Genomic DNA, 27,447 nt, shown 5'->3' on the forward strand with positions numbered 1-27,447 from the left:
CCTCTTCTTCTGGCATTCTGTTGTTCTCAGCTTTCCAGTAACATCTCCTGGTCCTCTCGGTATCTTTCTGCATGCATGTGACCCATTCCAAGGCATTAAATTGGTTTGTATTTTTCTGTAGAAGGGGACACAACCGTTTTACAGACGCTGCTAACTCAGAGGGGTATTCCGGTACTCAGCTTGTCCAATGGAAAGGCGTACTGCTTCAACCCATCTCTTTCCACGTGGTAAGTGACAAATAGGGCTCTGAAAAGAAACACATATATATGTGCAAGTGAATTGTGATAGCATAGTTCCACAAGCGATTCATGGCAACTGATTCATTTATAAGTCTCTGCCAAGGCCTTAATTTGTGCAAATGGACAGTGTTTTTAACAATGGATTTGCCAGAAAGGTTTAATTATAATGTTCTGTCTTGAAAGTAAAAGGCTGAGGTCCTATGGGAAAATCCCCGTATGTTGTCAAATGGATGCTTACTATGCCCCAGTGTCTGATCACCATCTTCCAATTCTATTTTTCACTGTTCTTTTGGGAAGCACGATCCACAGCTACAAGTCGTAGCACTTCAAAGAGTCGGAGCGTAATGCTGAAAAGGGGTTGAAAGCACCAGAGAAATAAGAAACATTTGTAACAGCAGCTTACTTTGAGGAAGACAAGAAAACACTTAAAACTAGCATTCAGGTTATTTTTTTACTTGGTCTTCACTTGCAGTGGCTATGACTTTTGTATGGCCATTTGGGGTACAGGGGTGATTTTATCCCCCTTTCATCACCACGTCTTTTAATATTCTTTTAATCCTATCCGGTGGACCTTGAAATGAAGATTGGGTATGGTACCACTTGAGATAGTTTTATTATGTGATTGAGGGCTTTGTTCATGTTTAGATCCCCGTTAGTTGTTTTTTCTTTTTTGTGTTTCCCCTCCCTTTTGCTCCATTCCGCACGTTGGCTCTCGTGGAATGTGTTAGCATCGCCCTATAATGAAGCATGCCACTATTAGTGGGTGAGGGCAGTTTTACATCAACTGATAGTTTGCTTTTCGAGCCGTGGGACCACGTTGGGGGTGCCTACTCCTTATCCTTGTCCTGTGTGTGTTAGTAAGCACATTACACCATCGCATAATCCCAGCAAGGCTCATTTAAGGCAAAGGAGGTCCTAGAGGAAAATGATGAGGCCAAAAGAGATCATGGGTCCGATGCCAAGGAAATGGCTTATGTTGAAGTGGAAAAAGACGAGCTGTTTAAAGACACTAAAACATCCAAAAAGCATATGCCAACGCACTGCAAAGTTGTGGTGGGCATGCTAAAAGTTTAGGATTCAAAGTTTCTGAACCAATACTCCATGCCAAAGCACTCATCAGTTGAAGGAAAGACTGAATGATAGAAGCCCCCACAATTTGAACGCAAAGTACACCGAAGGGGACAAACCTTATCCCAACTCTGCTCGGAAAGGGGGTTTGATGAAAGATAAAGGGTTGAAGGAGAAAGACCTTTCGACTCCAAAAAGAAAGCCTGCACAATGCTGAAAAAAAAAAAAGGCACTCAGTGTTGAAAAGAAAATAAGTTGTCTTTTGCAGAAGAAGGAAAGCTTTGACGGATCCCTCAAGGGGTTCGAAAACCAGATCAAGGCAAGTGACAGCAGAAAAGAAAAAGAAGGTCAGGATTGTAAGGAAATGCCTCCTTGGCATGGTTACCCCCTGACTTTTTGCCTTTGCTGATGCTAAGTTTTGATTTGAAAGTGTGCTGAGGCCTGCTAACCAGGCCCCAGCACCAGTGTTCTTTCCCTAACCTGTACTTTTGTTTCCACAATTGGCACACCCTGGCATCCAGGTAAGTCCCTTGTAACTGGTACCCCTGGTACCAAGGGCCCTGATGCCAGGGAAGGTCTCTAAGGGCTGCAGCATATCGTATGCCACCCTGGGGACCCCTCACTCAGCACAGACACACTGCTTGCCAGCTTGTGTGTGCTAGTGGGGATAAAAAGACTAAGTCGACATGGCACTCCCCTCAGGGTGCCATGCCAACCGCACACTGCCTATGCAGTATAGATAACTCACCCCTCTAGCAGGCCTTACAGCCCTAAGGCAGGGTGCACTATACCATAGGTGAGGGTACCAGTGCATGAGCACTATGCCCCTACAGTGTCTAAGCAAAACCTTAGACATTGTAAGTGCAGGGTAGCCATAAGAGTATATGGTCTGGGAGTCTGTCATGCACGAACTCCACAGCACCATAATGGCTACACTGAAAACTGTGAAGTTTGGTATCAAACTTCTCAGCACAATAAATGCACACTGATGCCAGTGTACATTTTATTGTAACATACACCCCAGAGGGCACCTTAGAGGTGCCCCCTGAAACCTTAACCAACTACCCGTGTAGGCTGACTGGTTTTAGCAGCCTGCCACACTCCAGACATGTTGCTGGCCACATGGGGAGAGTGCCTTTGTCACTCTTTGGCTAGTAACAAAGCCTGTACTGGGTAGAGGTGCTTCACACCTCCCCCTGCAGGAACTGTAACACCTGGCGGTGAGCCTCAAAGGCTCACCCCCTTTGTTACAACACCCCAGGGCACTCCAGCTAATGGAGTTGCCCACCCCTCCGGCCACGGCCCCACTTTTGGCAGCAAGGCCGGAGGAAATAATGAGAAAAACAAGGAGGAGTCACTGGCCAGTCAGGACAGCCCCTAAGGTGTCCTGAGCTGAGGTTACTCTAACTTTGAGAAATCCTCCATCTTGCAGATGGAGGATTCCCCCAATAGGATTAGGGATGTGCCCCCCTCCCCTCAGGGAGGAGGCACAAAGAGGGTGTACCCACCCTCGGGGCTAGTAGCCATTGGCTACTAACCCCCTAGACCTAAACACGCCCTTAAATTTAGTATTTAAGGGCTCCCCAGAACCTAGGAACTCAGATTCCTGCAACCTAAGAAGAAGAGGACTGCTAAGCTGAAAGAACCCTGCAGAGAAGACGGAGACACCAACTGCTTTGGCCCCAGCTCTACCGGCCTGTCTTCCCCCCTTCTAAAGACACTGCTCCAGCGACGCTTTCCCCAGGGACCAGCGACCTCTGAATCCTCAGAGGACTGCCCTGCTCTAGAAGGACCAAGAAACACCCGAGGACAGCGGCCCTGTTCACCAAAGACTGCAAGTTTTAAACAAAGCAGCAACTTTGAAACAACTTGTGTTTTCCGCCGGAAGCGTGAGACTTACTACTCTGCACCCGACGCCCCCGGCTCGACTTGTGGAGAATAATAACTTCAGGGAGGACTCCCCGGCGACTGCGAGACCGTGAGTAGCCAGAGTTGCCCCCCCTGAGCACCCACAGCGACGCCTGCAGATGGAATCCCGAGGCTCCCCCTGACCGCGACTGCCTGCTCCTCAGATCCCGACGCCTGGTAAAGACTCTGCACCCGCAGCCCCCAGGACCTGAAGGATCCGAATTCCAGTGCAGGAGTGACCCCCAGGAGGCCCTCTCCCTTGCCCAGGTGGTGGCTACCCCGAGGAGCCCCCCCCTTGCCTGCCTGCATCGCTGAAGAGACCCCTTGGTCTCCCATTGAAACCTATTGAAAACCAGACGCGTGTTTGCACACTGCACCCGGCCGCCCCCGTGCTGCTGAGGGTGTACTTTCTGTGTGGACTTGTGTCCGTCCCCCGGTGCCCTACAAAACCCCCCTGGTCTGCCCTCCGAAGACGCGGGTACTTACCTGCTGGCAGACTGGAACCGGGGCACCCCCTTCTCCATTGAAGCCTATGTGTTTTGGGCACCACTTTGACCTCTGCACCTGACCGGCACTGAGCTGCTGGTGTGGTAACTTTGGGGTTGCTCTGAACCCCCAACGGTGGGCTACTTTGGACCCAAACTTGAACCCCGTAGGTGGTTTACTTACCTGCAAAAACTAACAAACTCTTACTCCCCCCAGGAACTGTTGAAAATTGCACTAAGTGTCTAGTTTTAAAATAGCTATATGTGATTTATGTGAAAACTGTATATGCTATTTTACTAATTCAAAGTTCCTAAAGTACCTACCTGCAATACCTTTCATTTGAAGTATTACATGTAAATCTTGAACCTATGGTTAGGTCTTAAAATAAACTAAGAAAAGATATTTTTCTATACAAAAACCTATTGGCCTGGAATTGTCTCTGAGTGTGTGTTCCTCATTTATTGCTTGTGTATGTACAACAAGTGCTTAACACTACTCCTCTGATAAGCCTACTGCTCGACCACACTACCACAAAATAGAGCATTAGTATTATCTCTTTTTGCCACTATCTTACCTCTAAGGGGAACCCTTGGACTCTGTGCATACTATTCCTTACTTTGAAATAGTGCATACAGAGCCAACTTCCTACAAGGATGAATTGGAAACCACAGTAACTCCAGAGCCACAGGAGGAAGAGCAGTATGAAGTTTGAGGAGGAAGATAAACAGTAAGAGCAGCCCATTCTAGAACATCCAAACTAGCACAGGACATATGGAGAGGGACACTACAAAGGACATCACTGAGAGCAGTGCACCTGCCAAGAGTACAAAACCTAGAAGCAAACTGATTAAGCAGGCAAGAATGCGTCTTGCACTAGTGGGAACTACATCAGAAAGTGGTACTGTGACTGGCTGGATCCTGATAGCCCGCACATGGCCCTGTCTTGTGCTGACTCTGCCTCTGGCGCTCTCGGCCTTGCAAGCCTCCTGTCCCGTGATTGGTGGGACGGTCGATGGTGGCGTACCGCCGGGAGGTCAAAACTGCCACTAGCAGAACATGCAGTTGTCGGAGGTTCGGAGGAGGAAGACGAACGACCACAGGAGTAAGACGAACGACCACAGGAGGAGGAAGACGAACGACCACAGGAGGAGGGAAACGGTGAAGGAGAGCGGTGTCAGCCCATAACCCGGGGACAGCGAATCCAGTCTTCCACTCGATAAGACGTCCGAAGACGCCTGACGAGATCAGCGGAGACAGGCAACCGGGAGGACGGAACGTTACAGCCCGCCACGCTTCTGGAGAAGCGTGGCAGTTCCAGGTGCGTGGGACCACGTCCCTGTGAGAAACGAGTGAGAGAGAACTGGAAGAGAGGAGGGGGGAGGGAGTTGAAAGGAACAGCACGGGCACTGAGAAGGGGGGAAAGGGGAAAACACCATCAAGCACCATAAAGCACCGTATTTAGCATACGTCTCACCAAAGGCACCGCGCACAAGATCGGTACAGGCACAAAACAAAGAAAAGAGGCATGAAGCAATAGAACAAGTCAAAGCAGAATAAGAGAGGACAGCGCCTAGAAAGAAATAAAAACAGAAAAGGGACAGATAACGAAACTCAGAGAGAGAAAGGAGAAAGACAGGAAGAGAGACAAAGTAAGAGTAAAACAAAGGAGACCTTGATCACTTACCGTATTTATTCTGTTCTCTTCACATGTGCTTCCCGGGGGAACCTGCGAGACCAGGATAACAGAGAGAAAGAGAAGAGTGAGGAACGAACCACGAGAGAAACCACCTTCCTGCCCACCGCCCACAAAGAAAAGCTTAAAACATACCTGTACTTTAACTCACCAGTTGCCAAATTGAAACAATAAAACTCTTGTACATAGGACAAGTGAGTTCTGAGTAATCCCTCCGCGTGACCCCTGTTACAGGTACGAAAAATGCTCCATCACTGAGGAGCATCACAGATAGACCTGTCCTCGAAACACACAAACACAAAATTTCAAGGCTTCAACCTCCAGGTATCCTCAACACTTATCCCAATGAAATGCCTTTTCGATAGACTGGTCAAAGAAATTTGCATACGCTTTCCCACTAAATCCCACATAAACCCATAGTAATAAAGAATTGCAAATAGACAACTATGAGAATGATCCTGGTATCCCCAAAGTGGACCATTCAACCATGGTTCTTAGATCTTGTGGAATTTGCTGAAGGCAGAGTGATAAAAATAACTCTCTCTGAAAAAGTGGAACATGCTTGCCACCCAGAGCCAGCCAGTGTCTACCTGGGACATGGATCTTGAAGTCTTAGAATTTGGACACTTAGGCCTACCACACATATGCATGGCGGTATTAAGGAAACCTAGAGGACCAACAACACTGTTATGACACGGCAAATGGACTAGATTCTTAGACTGGTGCAGAAAAACAGACCTTAACACATAACCAGAAAACATATGAAAAACTGGATATGTGCATCCATTATAGTACACCTAATCATGGTAGGAGCATATATCAGCGCACTTTAGGGAAGAACTTATTTGCCACACATGTGATGTGATCAAATGATTTTTAGAAGGAGCGAAAAGAACTGCACTGCCAAGGTTGGCACCAACAACTATATGGAACCTGAATCTGGTTATAACACAGCTAATGAACGTCCCATTCGCACCTGTGCGCAGAGCAGGAATTAAACCTTTGAATCTAGCATTCCTGTTTCTCGTCAATTCCCAATACAGATTAAGACAGGCTTCTCCAACAGGTAGCTCGTGAGCCACTGGTAGCTCTCCAGCTACCTCTAAGTAGCTCTCCTCTGACCTGTCCAGATTAAGAAGCTTTTGTGTGGCTGAATTAATATATGTATAACAACACTGAAACTGTGTATTCGAGATAAAAATGTGCGTATTTTCAGAACTCACGAGCTTATTTTAGGGAAAAATGGTTGACTTGCCTAAATTAATTTTAAGCTGATACTTGAGTGATAAATGGTGGTGTTAAGGAGACTTACTACTAACGTTGTTCATGGGCATTGCAGCTATGGCGGTTATGTATTACTCATGTAAAGGCATTTCAAATTAGCATGCTAGTTTTTACATCACTGCTGACAGCCTTGCCAGATGCACCAATGTAATAATGGTAAACGAGAAAGGGTGGCCACTAGTGTTCTCTTGTCTGACATGGTAACAATTATGACACTAATATTAATAGCTCAAGATGATATTCATTGAACATAAGTGGCTCCTATTACAGAAAAGGTTGGAGACCCCTGGAGTAGGATAATTGTGCCCACTCGCAGTAGAATAACAATAACTACAGACAAACTTGGACAGGGTTATCATAAGAGCTAACCCACAATTTATTTCAAAAATTGTGTCTCATTTCCACATTAAGCAATTGATACACCTACCAGCCTTTTTCCAATAACAAAATACGCAGCAGGGAGAGAACTGGACACACTAGATGTCAGGAGAGGGTCTCATTCGCACTGGCAAATAGAGGTTTACTGGTCACAAAGGGAATCATTGCATGATGGATAGTGCAGACCATACAGACGTGCTACAGTGTAGAGGGGAAAAGACTGTACAACAAACCAAGAGCACATTCTACCAGGAAAAAGAGGGCTACCCTAGCTTTCAGTGCAAATGTTTTGATAAACAAAATATACATGGCTGCCACATGGTCATCAATTCACACCTTCACAAAGCACTATTGTGTGGGCACCCGAGTTAATAGAGAGGCTCAAGTGAGACAGAAGGTACTGAGACTACTGTTTGCAATAATAGACACACTTCATCCCAGATTTCCAAGTCAAGGTAATATTGCTACGTGATCCATGCACCATGAGAATCCAGAAGAGATTCACGCTACAAAAGGAAACAGTAAGTTCGATGGCATCTGTCGCTGTAGATACACATGTTCTGCAATAGCTCGCCATCTGGTGTTGGGTCGGAGTGTTACAAGTTGTTTTTCTTCGAAGAAGTGTTTTCGAGTCACGGGACCGAGTGACTCCTCCTGTGCTCATTGCGCATGGGCGTCGACTCCATCTTCGATTGTTTTCTTTCCGCCATCGGGTTCGGACGTGTTCCTGTCGCTCCGAGTTTCGGAACGGAAAGATAGCTGAAAACGGAAGATTTTCGACGGTATCGTTGCGATCCGGTTCGAGATACACACACGACGACGCATTGAACATCGAAGCGCTTCGGTGCCCTTCGGGGTAGATTTCGGCACACCGTCGGGGCCTAGTCGGCCCGACCGCGTGGAGAACAACGCCGATGGAACGGACCCCGTTTCGATTCTGCCCTGAATGCCACAACAAATATCCTTATACGGACCAACACTCGGTCTGTAACCTGTGCCTGTCACCCGAGCACAGCGAAGAATCCTGTGAGGCCTGTCGGGCGTTCCGGTCCCGAAAAACTCTGCGCGACCGTCGAGCGAGAAGACTGCAGATGGCGTCCACGCCAAAGGAGCATCGACAGTTCGAGACAGAAGAGGAACAGGAGGAATCCTTTTCCATCCAGGATTCAGACTCCGACGAACTCGACAATACAAAAACTGTGAGTAAGACGTCGAGATCAGAACTTAAAAAAGGCAAAAAGGCCCAGGGGACGCCACTGCCAACCGGCCATGGCTCAACCCAAATTACGGGTGACCAACAATCGGCACCGAAAAAGGCCCATTCAGTGTCGAGATCGTCCGACTCCGGTCGAGACACCGGCACGCAGCCTCCTCGGGACCGAGAGAGTGCTAAAGAGAAGCATCGACACCGAGAGTTCGGTGTCGACACGGATCGACGCCGAGACAGTGGCGCCGAAGACCATAGGGGCCAAGATTTTTCGGCACAAAAGAAGAGGAAGGTTACCTCGGAGCCGAAAAGACAAACAACAGGGTTTTCGGAGCCGAAAAAAGCACCAACAGACCCAGTTTCAGGCTCCTATACTGAAGAGCATTCTATGTCTTCACAAATGAAAAAACACAGATTCGAACAGGAACTGCAATCCACTGAAGTGGATCACACGCAAAAGCGTATCTTTATTCAGCAGGGGACAGGGAAGATCAGTACCCTTCCACCTGTCAAAAGAAAGAGAACACTTCAGTTTATAGCACTAGAGGCTCCTCAGCAACAAACAGCAAAGAAGGTAACACCTCCTCCCTCGCCTCCACCTGTAACTCCGGCTTCGCCAACTTACACCCCGTCACATTCGCCAGCTCACACCACCATGAGCCACGATGACCAAGATCAAGACGCGTGGGACTTGTACGATGCACCAGTGTCTGATAACAGCCCAGACACATACCCAACTAGGCCATCACCACCTGAGGACAGCACAGCCTATTCACAAGTGGTGGCTAGAGCAGCACAGTTCCATAATGTGGAACTACACTCTGAACAAGTAGAGGATGAGTTTTTATTTAACACCCTCTCCTCCACCCACAGCTCCTACCAAAGCCTGCCTATGCTCCCAGGCATGCTACGCCATGCAAAGGAGATCTTCAAGGAACCAGTTAAAAGTAGGGCAGTAACGCCTAGAGTGGACAAAAAGTATAAGGCGCCTCCTACGGACCCTGTATTCATCACCTCCATTTTGTGTTCCTCTGTGCATTCTCTCCTGTGTCCTGATACAGCCCAGTGTTCAAGGATTGCAAAGAGACCTAGGTAAGGAGCCCAAAGATATTTTCTAGTCAAATAGTATTAATTGTTCAAACAGTGTTTGTTTTACTGTGGACTCTCTGTGTTTTTCAGGCAGCTTGGCCTCTTTTAAAGTGGTGTTTGTTTCAAAATCGTTTTTTTGCTGTGACTGTGTGAATTCCCTTGCTAGTTTAGTGGCTCCCCCCCCCCCCCCTGCCCCCCTTTTTTTTCACCCCTATTCTTAGTAAAAAGACGACATAGACCTTTCAGAGTGTGGTTTTAGGAGACTGTTTTTGAATCTGTTTGTGTGATTTAAATTGTGCTTACAAGCTGTCTGCCCCCCTGTCTTTTTTGCCTTAAAAAGCCCGATTTTTAGAGTGTGCGCCCAGAACTATTGCAGTGTTTGTCTCTTAAACAATCTCCCCCTTACCTGAAAAGTAGACTCTGCTAGCTTGAAAGTGTGGATTCAGCCTGTCTGTATCCAAGGAGATACTGAATAGAGCACCATTAGCCTCCCCCAGGCCCCAGGGACTGGACTTTAGTTAACTTGCTCCTTATATTTGTTCCTCGTGGTTGTTGCACATGCTGTTATGATAGGTTCTTTTGGGAGATGGTGTTTCATTGGTTGCTAGCTCCAGGGATGCATTTATGATTGGTGGATAGGGCTGGGATTCTGATTGGCTGTTTGTTTCTAGGGCTGTGATTGGTGGATAGGGCTGGGATTCTGATTGGCTGTTGGTTCTAGGACTGTGATTGGTGGATAGGGCTGGGATTCTGATTGGCTGTTGGTTCTAGGGCTGTGATTGGTGGATAGGGCTGGGTTTTCTGATTGGCTGTTTGTTTCTAGGGCTGTGATTGGTGGATAGGGCTGGGATTCTGATTGGCTGTTGGTTCTAGGACTGTGATTGGTGGATAGGGCTGGGATTCTGATTGGCTGTTGGTTCTAGGGCTGTGATTGGTGGATAGGGCTGGGTTTTCTGATTGGCTGTTTGTTTCTAGGGCTGTGATTGGTGGATAGGGCTGGGATTCTGATTGGCTGTTGGTTCTAGGACTGTGATTGGTGGATAGGGCTGGGATTCTGATTGGCTGTTGGTTCTAGGGCTGTGATTGGTGGATAGGGCTGGGTTTTCTGATTGGCTGTTTGTTTCTAGGGCTGTGATTGGTGGATAGGGCTGGGATTCTGATTGGCTGTTGGTTCTAGGACTGTGATTGGTGGATAGGGCTGGGATTCTGATTGGCTGTTGGTTCTAGGGCTGTGATTGGTGGATAGGGCTGGGTTTTCTGATTGGCTGTTTGTTTCTAGGGCTGTGATTGGTGGATAGGGCTGGGATTCTGATTGGCTGTTGGTTCTAGGACTGTGATTGGTGGATAGGGCTGGGATTCTGATTGGCTGTTGGTTCTAGGGCTGTGATTGGTGGATAGGGCTGGGTTTTCTGATTGGCTGTTTGTTTCTAGGGCTGTGATTGGTGGATAGGGCTGGGATTCTGATTGGCTGTTGGTTCTAGGACTGTGATTGGTGGATAGGGCTGGGATTCTGATTGGCTGTTGGTTCTAGGGCTGTGATTGGTGGATAGGGCTGGGTTTTCTGATTGGCTGTTTGTTTCTAGGGCTGTGATTGGTGGATAGGGCTGGAATTCTGATTGGCTGTTGGTTCTAGGGCTGGGGCTGTGATTGGGGGTCAGGAAATAGGGCTGTGACTGGTGATTAGGGCTGGGTCTCCCACTAATTGGCTAAATTAGGGTTTAAAAATTGGATTGGCTAGGGTTAGGACCAGCTTCTTATTGGCCAGTAGGGCTATAAAAGGCTAGGATTCAGGGCGTCTGAGCCCGGGCGTCGAGGCAAAGGGCGGAGAGGACAAGGGCAGCTGTCTGTTTGGGTCTGTTCAGGACAGGTAGGGACTAGGGACTAGGGCCAGAAATGCTGCCCAATTCCCATTCTCATTCCACCAGAAATGGTATCTGCCCCAACACATCCCTCAACATGCAAACACATTATCTGCAAAGATATCCAACTCATGCATCACAAACTGATTACAGACATAATGCATTGCCCCACCACCCAACACAATACCCTACATACAACACATATACACATACACCCCATAACTATTACAGTCAAACACCTTCATACTCACAGCAAACACTACTCTATCCCCTCCCACTAACACTACCTGCCACCGCCCACACAATACAAAACTACAACATACAACTCTCTCAGTTTCAGTCTCCCAGATACACACTCTCTACACATACTAACCAAAAACACTATCCGCTGTTCGCTTCACACAGACCGCCTGAACTCATAACAATGCCAAAACCCTGCCTTCAAACACATCATCTACACACACTCTTCCCCTCTGCTCACCAATTACACACAACCATACAATTCCCACATTTCACTCCACCACACATATTACCTCTTCCAGTAATCTCAACTAATACTTATCTCCCTGACACACATCCATCACCTCATATACACCTCATACATTCATCTCCAAAACACACCAACACCCCATCTAACACTCAAATTCCACTTAACAGCACTAACTCGCATACAAGTCCCTCACCAAAAACAACTACACCAATAACCCCTCTCATTATTCCACAAAAACAATACCAACCACAAACATCAGCACATCAAAGCAACACAAACTTACATTACACTCTTCATCATACCCACTCTCACCCCCAAGACTACACACAGGATACAAATTCCACCCTATCTCCACCCCTACCCCCCCACTCTTCACAAACACCTACCACAAGCACCCCATCCCAGCAACCTTCATTCAGTCGCCTCTCCTCCATTGCACAATTTAGAGCCTTACATCATGATCCACATGCTCCTCCCCCACCCCTAACCCATACTCCTTCCACACTAAACAAACGCAAACATAATAAAAAACATGCCACTCATAGCAACCTCGCATCCCCTTATTTGTTTCATAATAAAACTACCCTACAAAAAACACTACACTCCTCATGGCTCTCTCAGCCACCAAGTTCACCACCCACACACACAGACCCAACAAAATGCCTCCTTAACCTGCTGGAAGAGGAACACTATGTTGAAAAGCAAGACTATTGTGAGCCTCAAACAGTCAACACAACTAGCAACACTCCTGCTTCAAGCTCACATTATACTACTTACCCTTCTACTAAACAAAACAACACTACCACTAACACACCCTATCTAAACTGCCAGCTCATAAATGCTCGATCACTCTCAAAAAACAAGCACCACATCTACGACCTGCTCACAGACACACAACCTGACTTACTATTCATTACGGAAACCTGGTTGGGAGATGACATGGCACCAGTATTGCACGAAGCCCTTCCTCCAGGCTATCAAACCATCACACAAAACCGTATAGGCAAGAGAGGAGGTGGACTAGCTATTATATTCAAACAGGCAATAAACCTCAGTAAAACAGACAACATCTCCATACAAGGTTGTGAAGCCCTCCTTACCAGATGCCACCCTACTCCAACTTCCACCTGTAACTTTCTCCTCCTTTACAGACCTCCACCTAACAACTCCACTTTCCCAGATGCCTTTCTTGACATAGTCTCAAACCTTATTACACTATACTCCAATCTATGCATTCTTGGGGATCTAAACATTTGGTTTGACAAACCCAATATGCCCCATCCAAAAGCTATCACCACTGGCCTACTCGCATTGAATCTACATCAGATTGTACACAATCCCACACACATCGCTGGTCACATCCTAGATGTCATTTTTGCTAAGCCTGAACTTGTTACTATTCATAGCATCACACCAACCACCTGGTCAGACCACCATCTGATAACTTTCCGACAGACAACTCCACAAATCAACACACCCCACAACCACCTACATACATACACCTATCGACCATGGAGAAAACTCAATTTGGATCACTTAGAAACACAACTAACAGCAAAGACAGATCTAGATACAATCAATTCTGTACCTAAACTTTATGAGTGGCTACAGGAAGCTTTTGATGTCCTAATACCACTCAGAAAAACTAAACATGACAAAAGAAAACCAACACCTTGGAGAAACACAGAACTTAAAAAGATTAAAAAACAAATCAGAAAGTTGCAGCGGACCTGGCTCAAAACAAACAACAGTCAAGACAAACTGCAGCTACACAAACTTAACAGGATATACAAATCATCAATCAAAAAAGCTAAAAAAAGATACTACTCAGACAGAATTCTAAATGCTCAATCTACAACCAAGGAATTTTACAAAATTCTCAATGAATTTCGAAAACCCACATGCATGGAAGGAAGTCATCCCACCACTCAAGATTTCACAAACAAATTGGCAACTCACTACACAACCAAGGCAGACACACTGGACTCCTATTTAAAACAGAAGAAAACCATCAGCACCAACCCCTTTACTAAAATACCCTTTAAGAATAAACCATCCCAACCTCTACAGTCCTTCAAACAAATATCCCAGGATGAATTTATGGATTTGGTCAAAGCAAGCAGACCTTCTGGTTGCCCTTCTGACCCTTGCCCACCACAGATCTTCAAGAACATCCTGCTATCTACTTCCGCTGCCACACCTGTAAGAAGAATCATCAACAACTCTTTAACTTCAGGAACTTTTCCTACAGACCTGAAAAAGGCATACATACGACCATTATTAAAGAAAACATATCTAGACCCGCAAGACCCAAACAACTACAGACCTATCACAAATGGACCTTTCCTGGGCAAATTGATAGAAAGAGCAGCATTCGCCCAGATGTCACAATTCATTGAAGACAACTCTATACTTTCAGACTTCCAAACTGGATTCCGCCCAGGAAGAAGCACTGAATCGGCACTCATGGCAATCTGGGACGATCTTAAAAACACAGTTGACCGAAATGGAGTTGCTGCACTACTTCTCTTGGACCTCTCAGCTGCCTTTGATACAGTTGACCATGACACCCTAACTCAAAGACTCCACGAAGCCGGCATACAAGGGATTGCGCTCGACTGGATTACTTCCTATCTCCAAAAAAGAACAAATATCATCCACTCACCCCCCTTCTCATCCGAACCCTACCTCACAAAAACAGGGGTCCCCCAAGGGTCAATCATCTCACCTTTGCTTTTTAACATCTACATGATATCTTTACCAGAACTGATCAATGTTTTCCATCTCACATGCTACAACTATGCGGATGACACACAAATACTACTTCAATTAGAAGACCCCAAAAACATTGAAAACTCTCAAATCTTCAGTTGCCTCAGAGCCGTTGATCAGTGGATGACCTGGAGCCATCTCAAACTAAATACCTCCAAAACTGAAATACTCACATGTGGTGACTGGAAACATTATGACCCTCTGTGCGGCTGGCCTGACGATCTCGGACCACCTCCTCAATTATCCAAGGAAGTGAAAAACCTAGGAATCACCATGGATTCCAAACTAACTTTGAATGCCCAAGTAGACAAATTAGCACGCACAAGCTTCATCACCTTAAAGACTTTACGACGCATTTTCCCTCACCTCGGATTTCCACACAAGGTGCAAGCTACTATCTCACTTGTATTATCCAAACTGGATTATGCCAATAGCCTCTACCATGGATCATCTCTATCTGTTATGAAAAAACTACAACGTATCCAGAATTCCGCAGCCAGGCTACTACTACATATAAAGCCGCAAGCCCACATCTCCCCTGCCTTGAGAGCACTACACTGGCTACCCGTTGCCAGAAGATGCACTTTCAAGCTGCTTTGTATCACCCACAAAGCTATACATGGAACAGGACCGCTTTTCATCAGAAAGAAAATTACCAAATACATCCAACAAAGAACCCTCCGCTCAAGACTGGCACCCCGCCTTAGAACACCACCATACAAGAAAAAGACTGTAGGTGGTACATCCTTCTCCGTCCAAGCAGCCAAACTATGGAATTCATTACCCCCAACTATAAGAGCCACAGATAACTTTCTTGTTTTCAGGAAACTACTCAAGAGTTGGCTCTTTCCTTCATAACCACCTTTTTCAAACAACTATGAACTGCATATGCCTATGGGGATAATTTTTTTTTTCAGATTATATGTATATTTCTATTGATTTATAGTTTCTTTGGAAACTAAAGCAAGGCTGTGCGCCCAGAGATCCCATAGCAGAAAAAGATCTAGAATCCTTCCTGGAGGTGAACTGATGATGTACTAGAGCGTAATCTGTATCTGACTGTGACGCGCAGGTTTCTATCTCCCTCTCCTGGAGACACAGAGTAGAAGGTTCTCCCTTTATGAAGCACCTGTAAGCTCCGCCCGCTGAGCCACGCCCCGTCCACCCTCGAAGTCGGTAAAGGAATTCCCGCCTTTTACCAGGATGACGGACAGCTTTCCAAAACGACCCCACTGCGTTTACCGCCGATTCCGGTGGTGCGTTGTTGATGCACAGAAGCACGAGGACATCTCCACAGAGACACACTAGTAACAATAACATTGCCAATGGCACACAAGGTTGCTGGAGACGTTTACCCCGTGGCCCATCAGGTACCCCTAGTGTACAATATAAACGGGGCGTATAAAACATGCTAGGTAACGCTTACTGACATACTCGTAGAAAATACTCCGGTTGGTTCGGTCACGATGCTCATTTTTACAGAAACTAAACCTCAACAGGAAACACTTACCAATATAAACGTAGCAGGCGCCCCAGTTGAAGCTCAGCTTCTGGAAAGGACAAGCCACCCTAACTCTCGGGATTGGCAAAGATAAAGCAAGGCTGTGCGCTCAGAGATCCCATAGCAAAAAAAGATCCAGAATCCTTCCTGGAGGTGAACTGATGATGTACTAGAGCGTAATCTGTATCTGACTGTGACGCGCGGGTTCTATCTTCCTCTCCTGGAGACACAGAGTAGAAGGTTCTCCCTTTATGAAGCACCTGTAAGCTCCTGCCCGCTGAGCCACGCCCCGTCCACCCTCGAATGTAGGTAAAGGAATTCCCGCTTTTTACCAGGATGACGGACAGCTTTCCAAAACGACCCCACTGCGTTTACCGCCGATTCCGGTGGTGCGTTGTTGATGCACAGAAGCACGAGGACATCCCCACAGAGACACACTAGTAACAATAACATTGCCAAAGGCACACAAGGTTGCTGGAGACGTTTACCCTGTGGCCCATCAGGTACCCCTAGTGTACAATATAAACGGGGCGTATAAAACATGCTAGGTAACGCTTACTGACATACTCGCAGAAAATACTCCGGTTGGTTCGGTCACGATGCTCATTTTTACAGAAACTAAACCTCAACAGGAAACACTTACCAATATAAACGTAGCAGGTGCCCCAGTTGAAGCTCAGCTTCTGGAATGGACAAGCCACCCTAACTCTCGGGCTTGGCAAAGATAAAGCAAGGCTGTGCGCTCAGAGATCCCATAGCAAAAAATGATCCAGAATCCTTCCTGGAGGTGAACTGATGATGTACTAGAGCGTAATCTGTATCTGACTGTGACGCGCGGGTTCTATCTTCCTCTCCTGGAGGCACAGAGTAGAAGGTTCTCCCTTTATGAAGCTCCTGTAAGCTCCGCCCGCTGAGCCACGCCCCGTCCACCCTCGAAGTAGGTAGGGAATTCCCGCCTCTTGCCAGGATGACGGACAGCTTTCCAAAACGACCCCACTGCGTTTTACCGCCGATTCCGGTGGTGTGTTGTTGATGCGCAGAAGCACGAGGACATCTCCACAAAGACGCACTAGTAACAATAACATTGCCAAAGGCACACAAGGTTGCTGGAGACGTTTACCCCGTGGCCCATCACGTACCCCTATTGTACAATATAAACAGGGTATATAAAACATGCTAGGTAACGCTTACTGACATACTCGTAGAAAATACTCCGGTTGTGTAGGCCACGATGCTCATTTTACAGAAACTAAACCTCAAAGGAAGCACTTACCAATATAAACGTAGCCGGTGCCGCAGTCGAAGCTCAGCTTCTGGAAAGGACAAGCCACCCTAACTCTCGGGCTTGGCAAAGATAAAGCAAGGCTGTGCGCTCAGAGATCCCATAGCAGAGGAAGATCCAAAATCCTTCCTGGAGGTGAACTGATGATGTACTGGAGCGTAATCTGTATCTGACTGTGACGCGCGGTTTCTATCTTCCTCTCCTGGAGACACAGAGTAGAAGGTTCCCCCTTTATGAAGCACCTGTAAGCTCCGCCCGCTGAGCCACGCCCCGTCAACCCTCGAAATAGGTAGGGTAATTCCCACCTCTTGCCAGAATGATGGACAGCTTTCCAAGGCGACCCCACTGCGTTTGCCGCCGACTCGCGTGGTGCGTCGTTGATGCGCAGGGGCGCGAGGACATCTCCGCGGGGACGCACTAGTGGCAATGACATTGCCGGGGGCACACAAGGTTGCTGAAGACGTTTTGCCCCCGTGGCCCATCACGTACCCTAGTGTACAATGTGGACGCGGCAGATGCCGCGGTTGAAGCTCACCTTCTGGAAAGGACGGCCCACCCTGGCTCTTGGGCTTTGCAGGGATGGGGCGGGGCTGTGCGCTCAGAGATCCCATGGTGGAGGGGATCTGGAATCCTTCCTGGAGGTGAGCTGATGATGTGCTGGAGCGTGGTCTGTGTCTGACTGGGACGCGCGGTTTCTGTCTTCCTCTGCTGGAGACACAGAGTGGAGGGTTTCTCCCTTTGTGGAGCACCTGTGGGCTCCGCCCGCTGGGCCACGCCCCGTCCACCCTCGAGGTAGGTGGGGGAGTTCCCGCCTTTTTACCAGGATGATGGATGGACGACTAAGTATTTTTTACCCATGTTTCTAATTATGTATTGTATGTGCAGATGTGTGTGTATAGTCATGTGTGTGTGTGTGTATAAATATATATATATATATATATATATATATATGTGTATATGTTGTTTCTGTGCCTGGCATGTTTCTATGAATTTCTGCTCTCTTTTTATCACACTTATCTACTCATCGCTCTTATGTCATGTCTCTATCAAACTATCCTCCATTCTCACTCGGACTCATCCCAAATCCCTTCGACCACTTCCATCTCCTAAATATCTCTGCCTAAGCTCATCCCTCCACCCCCACATCTAACTCACCAAACCTCACTCTACCTCTGTGACCTCCCACACAACCCTACTAAATTCTCCTGCATTCATCTCGCCCTGCTACTATGCTCTCCCTAACCCTTCCACATCCTCTTTCCCCTCCGCCCCCCTTTTATTCATCTCAAGCCTTTGGATTGAGCAAATGAAGGATAAACTCCCAATTAACACTTCTGGATTTCTTTCCTCCTCCACCCCTCCATTACTCCAGTCAATCTAACTAACAAACTCTCATATCCGCAACTCAAATTAACTCATAATAATACTAAAACTGTACTCCTTATTAAATTATACTAATCCATCACTAATTCTTGTTGGGTACCGGAGTAGCGTGCTACTCATCGAAAAGCGCTTCGACGCCTCGTCAGGGGTAGTAAGCGCTATATAAATACGATTACAATTACAATTACAATTACAATTACCTCTCAGCTGCCACCAGACTCTGTGGTGGTAGGGGCTGCCAGAAAACGGGCAAATTCACACACTTCTGGGGATGCACCTCCCCCAGATAAAGAAAGCAGAAAGTTCGATGCAGCCGGGAAGAGGGTCGCTGTCCAAGCAGCAAACCAGTGGCGCATCGCAAACTCACAAGCGCTGCTAGCGCGATACGACAGAGCCCACTGGGATGAGATGCAGCATCTCATTGAACATCTCCCAAAAGATCTACAAAAAAGAGCAAAACAGGTTGTTGAGGAGGGTCAAAACATTTCCAACAATCAAATACGCTCCTCTATGGATGCAGCAGACACAGCCGCAAGGACCATTAATACGTCTGTTACCATCCGTAGGCACGCATGGCTCAGAACGTCTGGATTCAAGCCAGAAATTCAGCAGGCAGTACTTAACATGCCAGTAAACGAAAAACTTCTGTTCGGTCCGGAGGTCGACACAGCCATAGAAAAGCTCAAAAAGGACACTGACACTGCCAAGGCCATGGGCGCACTCTACTCCCAGCAGAGCAGAGGATCTTATACCACCTTCCGCAAAACACCTTTTAGAGGAGGGTTTCGGGGTCAGGCCACACAAGCTAGTACCTCACAGTCCGCACCGTCCACCTACCAGGGACAGTACAGGGGAGGCTTTCGGGGCCAGTATAGAGGAGGGCAATTCCCTAGGAATAGAGGAAGATTTCAAAGCCCCAAAACCACTACCAACAAGCAGTGACTCACACGTCACTCACCCCCCCCCCCCACACAACACCAGTGGGGGGAAGGATAGGTCAATATTACGAAGCATGGGAGGAAATAACTACAGACACATGGGTCCTAGCAATTATCCAACATGGTTATTGCATAGAATTCCTGCAATTCCCTCCACACATACCACCAAAATCACAAAATTTATCAAAACACCATTCACAGCTTCTAGAGATAGAAGTTCAAGCACTACTGCAAAAAAATGTAATAGAATTAGTACCAAGCACACAAATAAACACAGGAGTTTATTCACTGTACTTTTTGATACCAAAAAAGGACAAAACACTGAGACCAATTCTAGACCTCAGAGTAGTAAACACATTCATCAAATCAGACCACTTTCACATGGTCACACTACAAGAAGTGTTACCATTGCTCAAAAAACACAACTACATGACAACCCTAGACCTCAAAGACGCATATTTCCATATACCAATACATCAATCACACAGAAAATATCTAAGGTTTGTATTCAAAGGAATACATTACCAATTCAAAGTATTGCCTTTTGGTTTAACAACCGCTCCAAGAGTATTCACAAAATGCCTAGCAGTAGTCGCTGCACACATCAGAAGGCAGCAAATACATGTATTCCCGTATCTAGACGACTGGCTAATCAAAACCACTTCGCTCACACAATGCTCAAACCACACAAATCAAGTCATACAAACCCTCTACAAACTAGGGTTCACCGTCAACTTTGCAAAATCCAACATTCAGCCAAGCAAAGTACAGCAATATCTAGGAGCCATAATAGACACGACAAAAGGAGTAGCAACGCCAACTCCACAAAGAATTCACAATTTCAACAGAGTCATTCAACACATGTCTCCAAATCAGACAATACAAGCAAGAACAATACTACAGCTCCTAGGCATGATGTCCTCATGCATAGCCATTGTCCCAAACGCAAGACTGCACGTGAGGCCCTTACAACAGTGCCTAGCCTCACAGTGGTCTCAAGCACAGGGTCGCCTTCTAGATCTGGTGTTAATAGACCGCCAAACTTACCTCTCGCTTCTATGGTGGAACAGTATAAATTTAAACAAAGGGCGGCCTTTCCAAGACCCAGTGCCACAGTACGTAATAACAACAGATGCTTCCATGACAGGGTGGGGAGCACATCTCAATCAACACAACATAAGAGGACAATGGAACATACATCAAACAAAACTGCATATAAATCATCTAGAATTATTAGCAGTTTTTCAAGCACTAAAAGCTTTCCAACCAATCATAATCCACAAATACATCCTTGTCAAAACAGACAACATGACAACGATGTATTATCTAAACAAACAAGGAGGAACACATTCAACGCAGTTAAGCTTATTAGCTCAAAACATATGGAAGTGGGCAATCCACCATCAAATTCGTCTAATAGCACAGTTTATTCCAGGGATCCTGAATCAACTGGCAGACAATCTCTCTCGAGATCACCAGCAAGTCCACGAATGGGAAATCCACCCACAAATTCTAAACACCTACTTCACACTCTGGGGAACACCTCAAATAGACTTATTTGCAACAAAAGAGAACGCAAAATGCCAAAACTTCGCGTCCAGATACCCACACAAGCAATCCCAAGGCAATGCCCTATGGATGAACTGGTCAGGAATATTTGCTTACGCTTTTCCTCCTCTCCCTCTCCTTCCTTATCTAGTAAACAAATTGAGTCAAAACAAACTCAAACTCATTTTAATAGCACCAACGTGGGCAAGACAACCCTGGTACACAACACTGCTAGATCTCTCTGTAGTACCCCACATCAAACTGCCCAACAAACCAGATCTGTTAACGCAACACAACCAACAGATCAGACACCCAAATCCAGCATCGCTGAATCTAGCAATCTGGCTCCTGAAATCCTAGAATTCGGGCACTTACAACTTAGCCAAGAGTGTATGGAAGTCATAAAGCAGGCCAGAAGGCCATCCACTAGACACTGCTACGCAAGTAAGTGGAAAAGATTTGTTTGTTACTGCCATCATAATCAGATACAACCACTAGACGCAACTCCAAAACATATAGTAAATTACTTGCTCCATTTACAAAAAGCAAAGCTAGCCTTCTCTTCTATTAAAATACACCTTGCAGCAATATCTGCATACCTGCAGACTACCTATTCAACTTCCTTGTATAGGATACCAGTCATCAAAGCATTCATAGAAGGTCTTAAAAGAATTATACCACCAAGAACACCACCTGTTCCTTCATGGAACCTAAACGTGGTCCTAACAAGACTCATGGGCCCACCTTTCGAACCCATGCACTCTTGCGGAATACAATTCCTAACCTGGAAAGTTGCCTTTCTCATCGCCATTACATCTCTAAGAAGAGTAAGTGAAATTCAAGCGTTCACAACACAAGAACCTTTTATACAAATACATAAAAATAAGGTCGTCCTACGACCTAATCCTAAATTTTTACCAAAAGTTATTTCACCGTTCTATCTAAATCAAACGGTAGAACTACCAGTTTTTTTCCCACAGCCAGATTCTGTGGCTGAAAGAGCACTACATACATTAGATGTCAAAAGAGCATTAATGTACTACATTAACAGAACAAAGAACATCAGAAAGACTAAACAGCTATTTATTGCATTCCAAAAACCTCATGCAGGTAACCCAATATCAAAACAAGGTATAGCCAGATGGATAGTTAAATGCATCCAAATCTGCTACCTTAAAGCAAAAAGACAACTGCCCATTACTCCCAGGGCACATTCAACAAGGAAAAAAGGTGCTTCAATGGCCTTTTTAGGAAACATCCCAATGCATGAAATATGTAAGGCAGCCACATGGTCTACGCCTCACACATTCACCAAACACTACTGTATAGATGTGCTATCCGCACAACAAGCTACAGTAGGTCAAGCTGTATTAAGAACTCTATTTCAGACAACTTCTACTCCTACAGGCTAAACCACTGCTTATGGGGAAATAACTGCTTACTAGTCTATGCAGAACATGTGTATCTACAGCGACAGATGCCATCGAACTGAAAATGTCACTTACCCAGTGTACATCTGTTCGTGGCATCAGTCGCTGAGATTCACATGTGCCCACCCACCTCCCCGGAAGCCTGTAGCAGTTCAGAAGTTACCTTCAATTTTGTACATTTGTATATATATTATTTAAACCTTTAATAGGTACATACTTACACATTTCATTGCGCGGGCACTATTACTATAGTACAACTCCTACCTCACCCTCTGCGGGGAAAACAATCGAAGATGGAGTCAACGCCCATGCGCAATGAGCACAGAAGGAGGAGTCACTCGGTCCCGTGACTCGAAAACACTTCTTCGAAGAAAAACAACTTGTAACACTCCGACCCAACACCAGATGGCGAGCTATTGCAGAACATGTGAATCTCAGCGACTGATGCCACGAACAGATGTACACTGGGTAAATGACATTTTCATTTACCTTTAACAATAGGTTAGAAGCTTGAAGAGTTTTCTGTATTCGCATGATATCCTCCTACCTCCCAAATAAAAAATTATGTTTTAAGGAATAATGTTAGTGAAAAATAGATGAAGTAGATAATATGGCCTGAGACAGTACAGGTCACCAAGGGGAACAAAAAAAAAAATACTCTACCATTGGCGACCCTGCCTGGGGGTATTGTGGGCTTTTGTCTGATGACAACACTATCCAGGTATGGTCAACGCCCCAGAGGTAAAAAAAATAAAACAAAAGCAAAAGGTAGGGACATCTCCAGACCCAAACTAGTCAATGACAGGTTAATGCACAGCAGGTCTACCCAGAAAAATCTTCCAAGTGGCAAAATTATTATTCTGGGGAAATAACCTTTTCCTCCTTTTCATTTATAGATGCTGCATCTTTACAATGTGATTTGTGGATCCTCAACCTGAGGTGGAGGTAGTTCTGTTTAACACAAAAGGCTAAGATAGGGTTCAAATAGATTAGAATTCGTACACAGTCCTGTCGCAAGGTAGATGCCGTCTAGGTAACTGGCAGAGAAAAACACAGGCAACCCACACCAGTGCAACAGCAGGCCACATTCAAGGGCAATACGTCAGTGTGCACCCAAGATTAAAAGCAGGCAGTCGGTATCCAGTTACAAGCGGGTTCACCACTAGCTTGGTGTTAACATTGTCCCACTGAGTTATAGGGAATCAGTTCCATCCTCATGCTTCTCTTGAGCAGATACAAGACCTATTTTTCACCGCTTCCAGCACCACAGCAACCATTAAAACTACCAAGACCCCTACCTACAAAGAGGTCAGCCTGAACATCCGTCGCCCGCTGGGCCAGTCCTCTGCATCATAAAATGAAGGCGACTGCTAGCAGGACTGCTTGTCTCTAGCATTCAGAGAAGAGTCCCGCTCTATTATTGCTCATCTCTGGAGGTTTTTATCCACATTCTGTTACAAGACTGTTCATCTCTAGGTTTCAGAAGTGAACTTGATAGATTACTGCTCATTTCGAGAGTGTAGAAAATCAGATTCTGTTGGAAAACGGCTAATTTCTAGAGTTCGGAGCGAGCCCTTTTACAGTACTGACTTTCAGAAAGTGATAATTTCTAGATATTATTCATGTTTGAGTTCAAACTTAATCATGTTGAGATGCTACTCTATCCAGAGTTCAGCGCATAATTATGTCATGACACTGTTCATCTCTAAGCAGCTTAGAAACCTGTCGGAAAACTGTTCATCTGTAGAGTTCAAGACAGAGCCCTGTTAGAATATTTCTTATCTCTAAGAGTTCTGAAAGAATCATGGTAGGGTGCTGATTGCATAGAACCAAACATGTTGGACTACAGTACATCTTCAGTGATGAGAACCAGATCCTCTTGGTATGCTGCTCATCTCTAGTGTGCTGTGCCAACTTATTTTAGAAAACTGCTCCGCTCCAGAATTAAAGCACAATTCTATCACAGTATCATCCTTTCTAGAATCTTCAAAACCATATATTGCTAGAATGTCGCTCAAATCTAGAGTTAGGAGCTGAATCCTGTTGAATGCCGCACATCTCTTGAGATCGGAGCAGAATCCTGCTAGGTTTTGCACATGACTCTAGAGTTCAGAACAGAATCCCTTTTCACTAATGCCCATCTCCGTATCCAATTGAAGTTAATCTTTTTTCAAGGCAATGCGTGTATGGCGCAGTTTGCATGATCAGACGTGGGCAGATGTATTGTTTCATGCTCCCTAACAGTCTGTAATTCCGGGATGGATTATGTTGCAGAAATGTGCTAGTAGTAAATTTGAAGTTTATTTAGACCTTAGTCTATTCAACCAAATTTCATGTAGACATACAATAAATATTGTGGCCCCAAATTGCTAAAACAAATTAAAACATAAGACATTTCCTTGGATTAAAATGCTGCAGGCCGTGCCATTGAATGCTTTGCTTTACTGCATTTTACTTCAAACAGTGAAAGCTATCTTGCCTGTCCTTGTGTGAGTGCCTATTCAGGGCAATTTTACTAACATTTAATTTTTCCCTTTCTTGCTAGGAACCTGGTTTCTGATAAGCAGGACTCGCTGGCGCAGTGTGCAGATTACAGGAACTGCCTGTTGTCCCAGGATGCCATGCTGTGCTCAGGACCTCTAGCCATAATACAAGGATGTACCTCAAAGTAAGCATGTCTGACCTTCCAGTTAGTGTCACTGAAGACAATGGTCAGTGGGCGTTATAGGGTTTTGTCAGTAGTGACCTAAAGTTGTAACCATAGAGGGTTAACGCTGCTGGTGACAAACAAGAAATGCTGCATGTCATTGATCCAAAGTTCTTATTCAGACTCAGACACCCCTCTCAAGTCTGGTTTGAGTAAGTTGGGTGAGGAAAATAAAACTAAGTATATGTCAAACTGTAACCAATTTCTTCTAACTTCAGGAGCACCATATTCTCACTCCAGTTTTTGTTCTACTGACTAAAATTATGTCTTGCATTTCATTGACCTCTTAGGCCTTGATTATGGTGAGCCAGTTGGTTCCCATATGTGCAATAACTCCAGGTAGGAGTTTTACAGCAAATACTTGTAAGTAAATGACTCTTTTTGTGTAGTCTCTGGCAAGTTTTTGGACTGATGCTGATAGATTTTCGAGTGCACTGAGGCCTGCTAATTAGACCTCTGTGCCAGTGCCATGAATCCAAAACGTGTATGTTATATTGGCTACCCAGTTGGCCTAGGCTAACTTACCAGTAGGTCCCTAGTATATTGTACCTAGAGCATGTAAGTTAAGAGTGTTAGCCCTGAGATTTCAGCATTGATTGTGCCACCCTAGGTGTGACACAGGCAAAACTAATCTCCCAGTTCGCATTGCAGACTGGAAAAGCTGTTCTAAACTGTTAGCCTGACTTTGCCATTTCAACCAATAGCAAAGCCAAACCTCCCTCTGTAATAGGTGTAAATCAGCACTATAGCAGGCCTACTGAGTCCTAAGGCAGGGTGCAGCATATTTCACTGGCAGAACATGTATTTTACATGTTCTGGCAGTATAAACGCAAACTTGTTTTTACTGCGGTAAAATCTTGGTTGCCCAACTGCCTAGTACAGGGTACATGCTGACCTCACAGCTCTGCACCCTCTTAAATGGTGCAAACAAAGTTGATACTCCTAGGTATCAACCAACCCATTACATTAAGCCTGGCTTTGATTCTCAAATCGAAATTAATGTAGCAAGTAACAATGTGCAACTTTTAAAAGTTGCCAGTTTGTTGCCTTAGCTCCTCCTGTGTCCTTAATGGTTACACAAGGAGCTAGAGACCGCTTTCTGCCCTCCTAGGGATGTGCTAATGACTCTCAGGAAAGGAAACAATAGGGGCCTGCTCTGAAGAGAGGTGCTGCCTCCTTCCTGCAGGAAGCCACACGGTTGTTGAGGAAATAAGGAATACTTTGGAGAGGGGCAGGCACATTGTTAATGCAAACTAGCTGGCACCCGTAAAGGAGAGGGGAATCTGTTGTCAAAGTGTTTTTTTTCTGAGGTGTATAGCCCCTTTGGTAGCCATACATTTGGGTTGGTCTAGGGAGCTCTGGGTGCCGAGAGAGGGCTTCTACTTTGTGGACAGATGGTGCATCATGGGATAGCCAGATGCCACACTTCCCAGTAAGTGGTCATCAGGAGGGTCGGAACCTGGTAGCCCATTGGCTAGCCACCACCTCCTACTCTGAGGGCTTTTTGTGATAGTAAAAAGGGTACCCCTGGCACTCAGAAATCAGATCTAGACTGAATTGGAAGAACACCAAAGAAGGACTCCTTTGACATGGTTAGCCCCCACTTTTTGCCTAGAAAATGATGTGGTTGCGATTGTAGTGCACAGGGTCCCTGCCAACCAGGTCTCATGTGCCAGTTCTTCTTCCCTAACATGGTACCACGATTGGCACAACTTCAACCTCCCCCCCACACCCACCCACCCACCACATAAGTCCCTAGTAAATAGTACCTTTGGTACCCTAGGGTGTGGGGACTGAAGGGATACCTAGGGATATCTCACAAGACCATGTCACCAGAGCTGGCGTCCCTTGGTGAAGGGACAAACAACCAAATGTATGCTATGTCCAGCAGCACTGCCTAAGGTGTAGGTAAGTCACTCCTCTAGCAGGCCTTACAAGCCCATACAGGGTGCACTATATCTCAGGTGTGAGCATACCTGCATGAGAAGATATGCCCCTGCAATATCCAAATGAGTTCTTAATATTGCAAGTGCCAATAAAGCCATAGGGAGTGCATGGTCTGGAAACTCAACAATTCGAGTACCCAATTACCATGATGGCTTCACTGAAACCACGAGAGTTTGGTACCATACAACTCCTCTCTATAAACCCGCACTGATGGCAGTGTTGGATTTATTGTAATATG

General features: G+C 45.8%; 1 protein-coding gene across 4 annotated transcripts in view; it reads left to right on the forward strand.

Moving 5' to 3' along the window:
* Window positions 1-27,447, forward strand: part of HIRA (histone cell cycle regulator) — a 391,587-nt gene that overhangs the window by 302,936 nt on the left and 61,204 nt on the right. For all 4 annotated transcript variants that reach the window (XM_069215325.1, XM_069215322.1, XM_069215324.1 and 1 more), the window contains 2 exons: window positions 122-227; window positions 25,101-25,223. In XM_069215325.1, coding sequence (XP_069071426.1) covers window positions 122-227; window positions 25,101-25,223 — 229 coding nt within the window. The remainder of the gene's footprint in view (window positions 1-121; window positions 228-25,100; window positions 25,224-27,447) is intronic.

The sequence above is a fragment of the Pleurodeles waltl genome, chromosome 11 (genome assembly GCF_031143425.1).
Source record: "Pleurodeles waltl isolate 20211129_DDA chromosome 11, aPleWal1.hap1.20221129, whole genome shotgun sequence".
NCBI classification, from domain to species: domain Eukaryota; kingdom Metazoa; phylum Chordata; class Amphibia; order Caudata; family Salamandridae; genus Pleurodeles; species Pleurodeles waltl.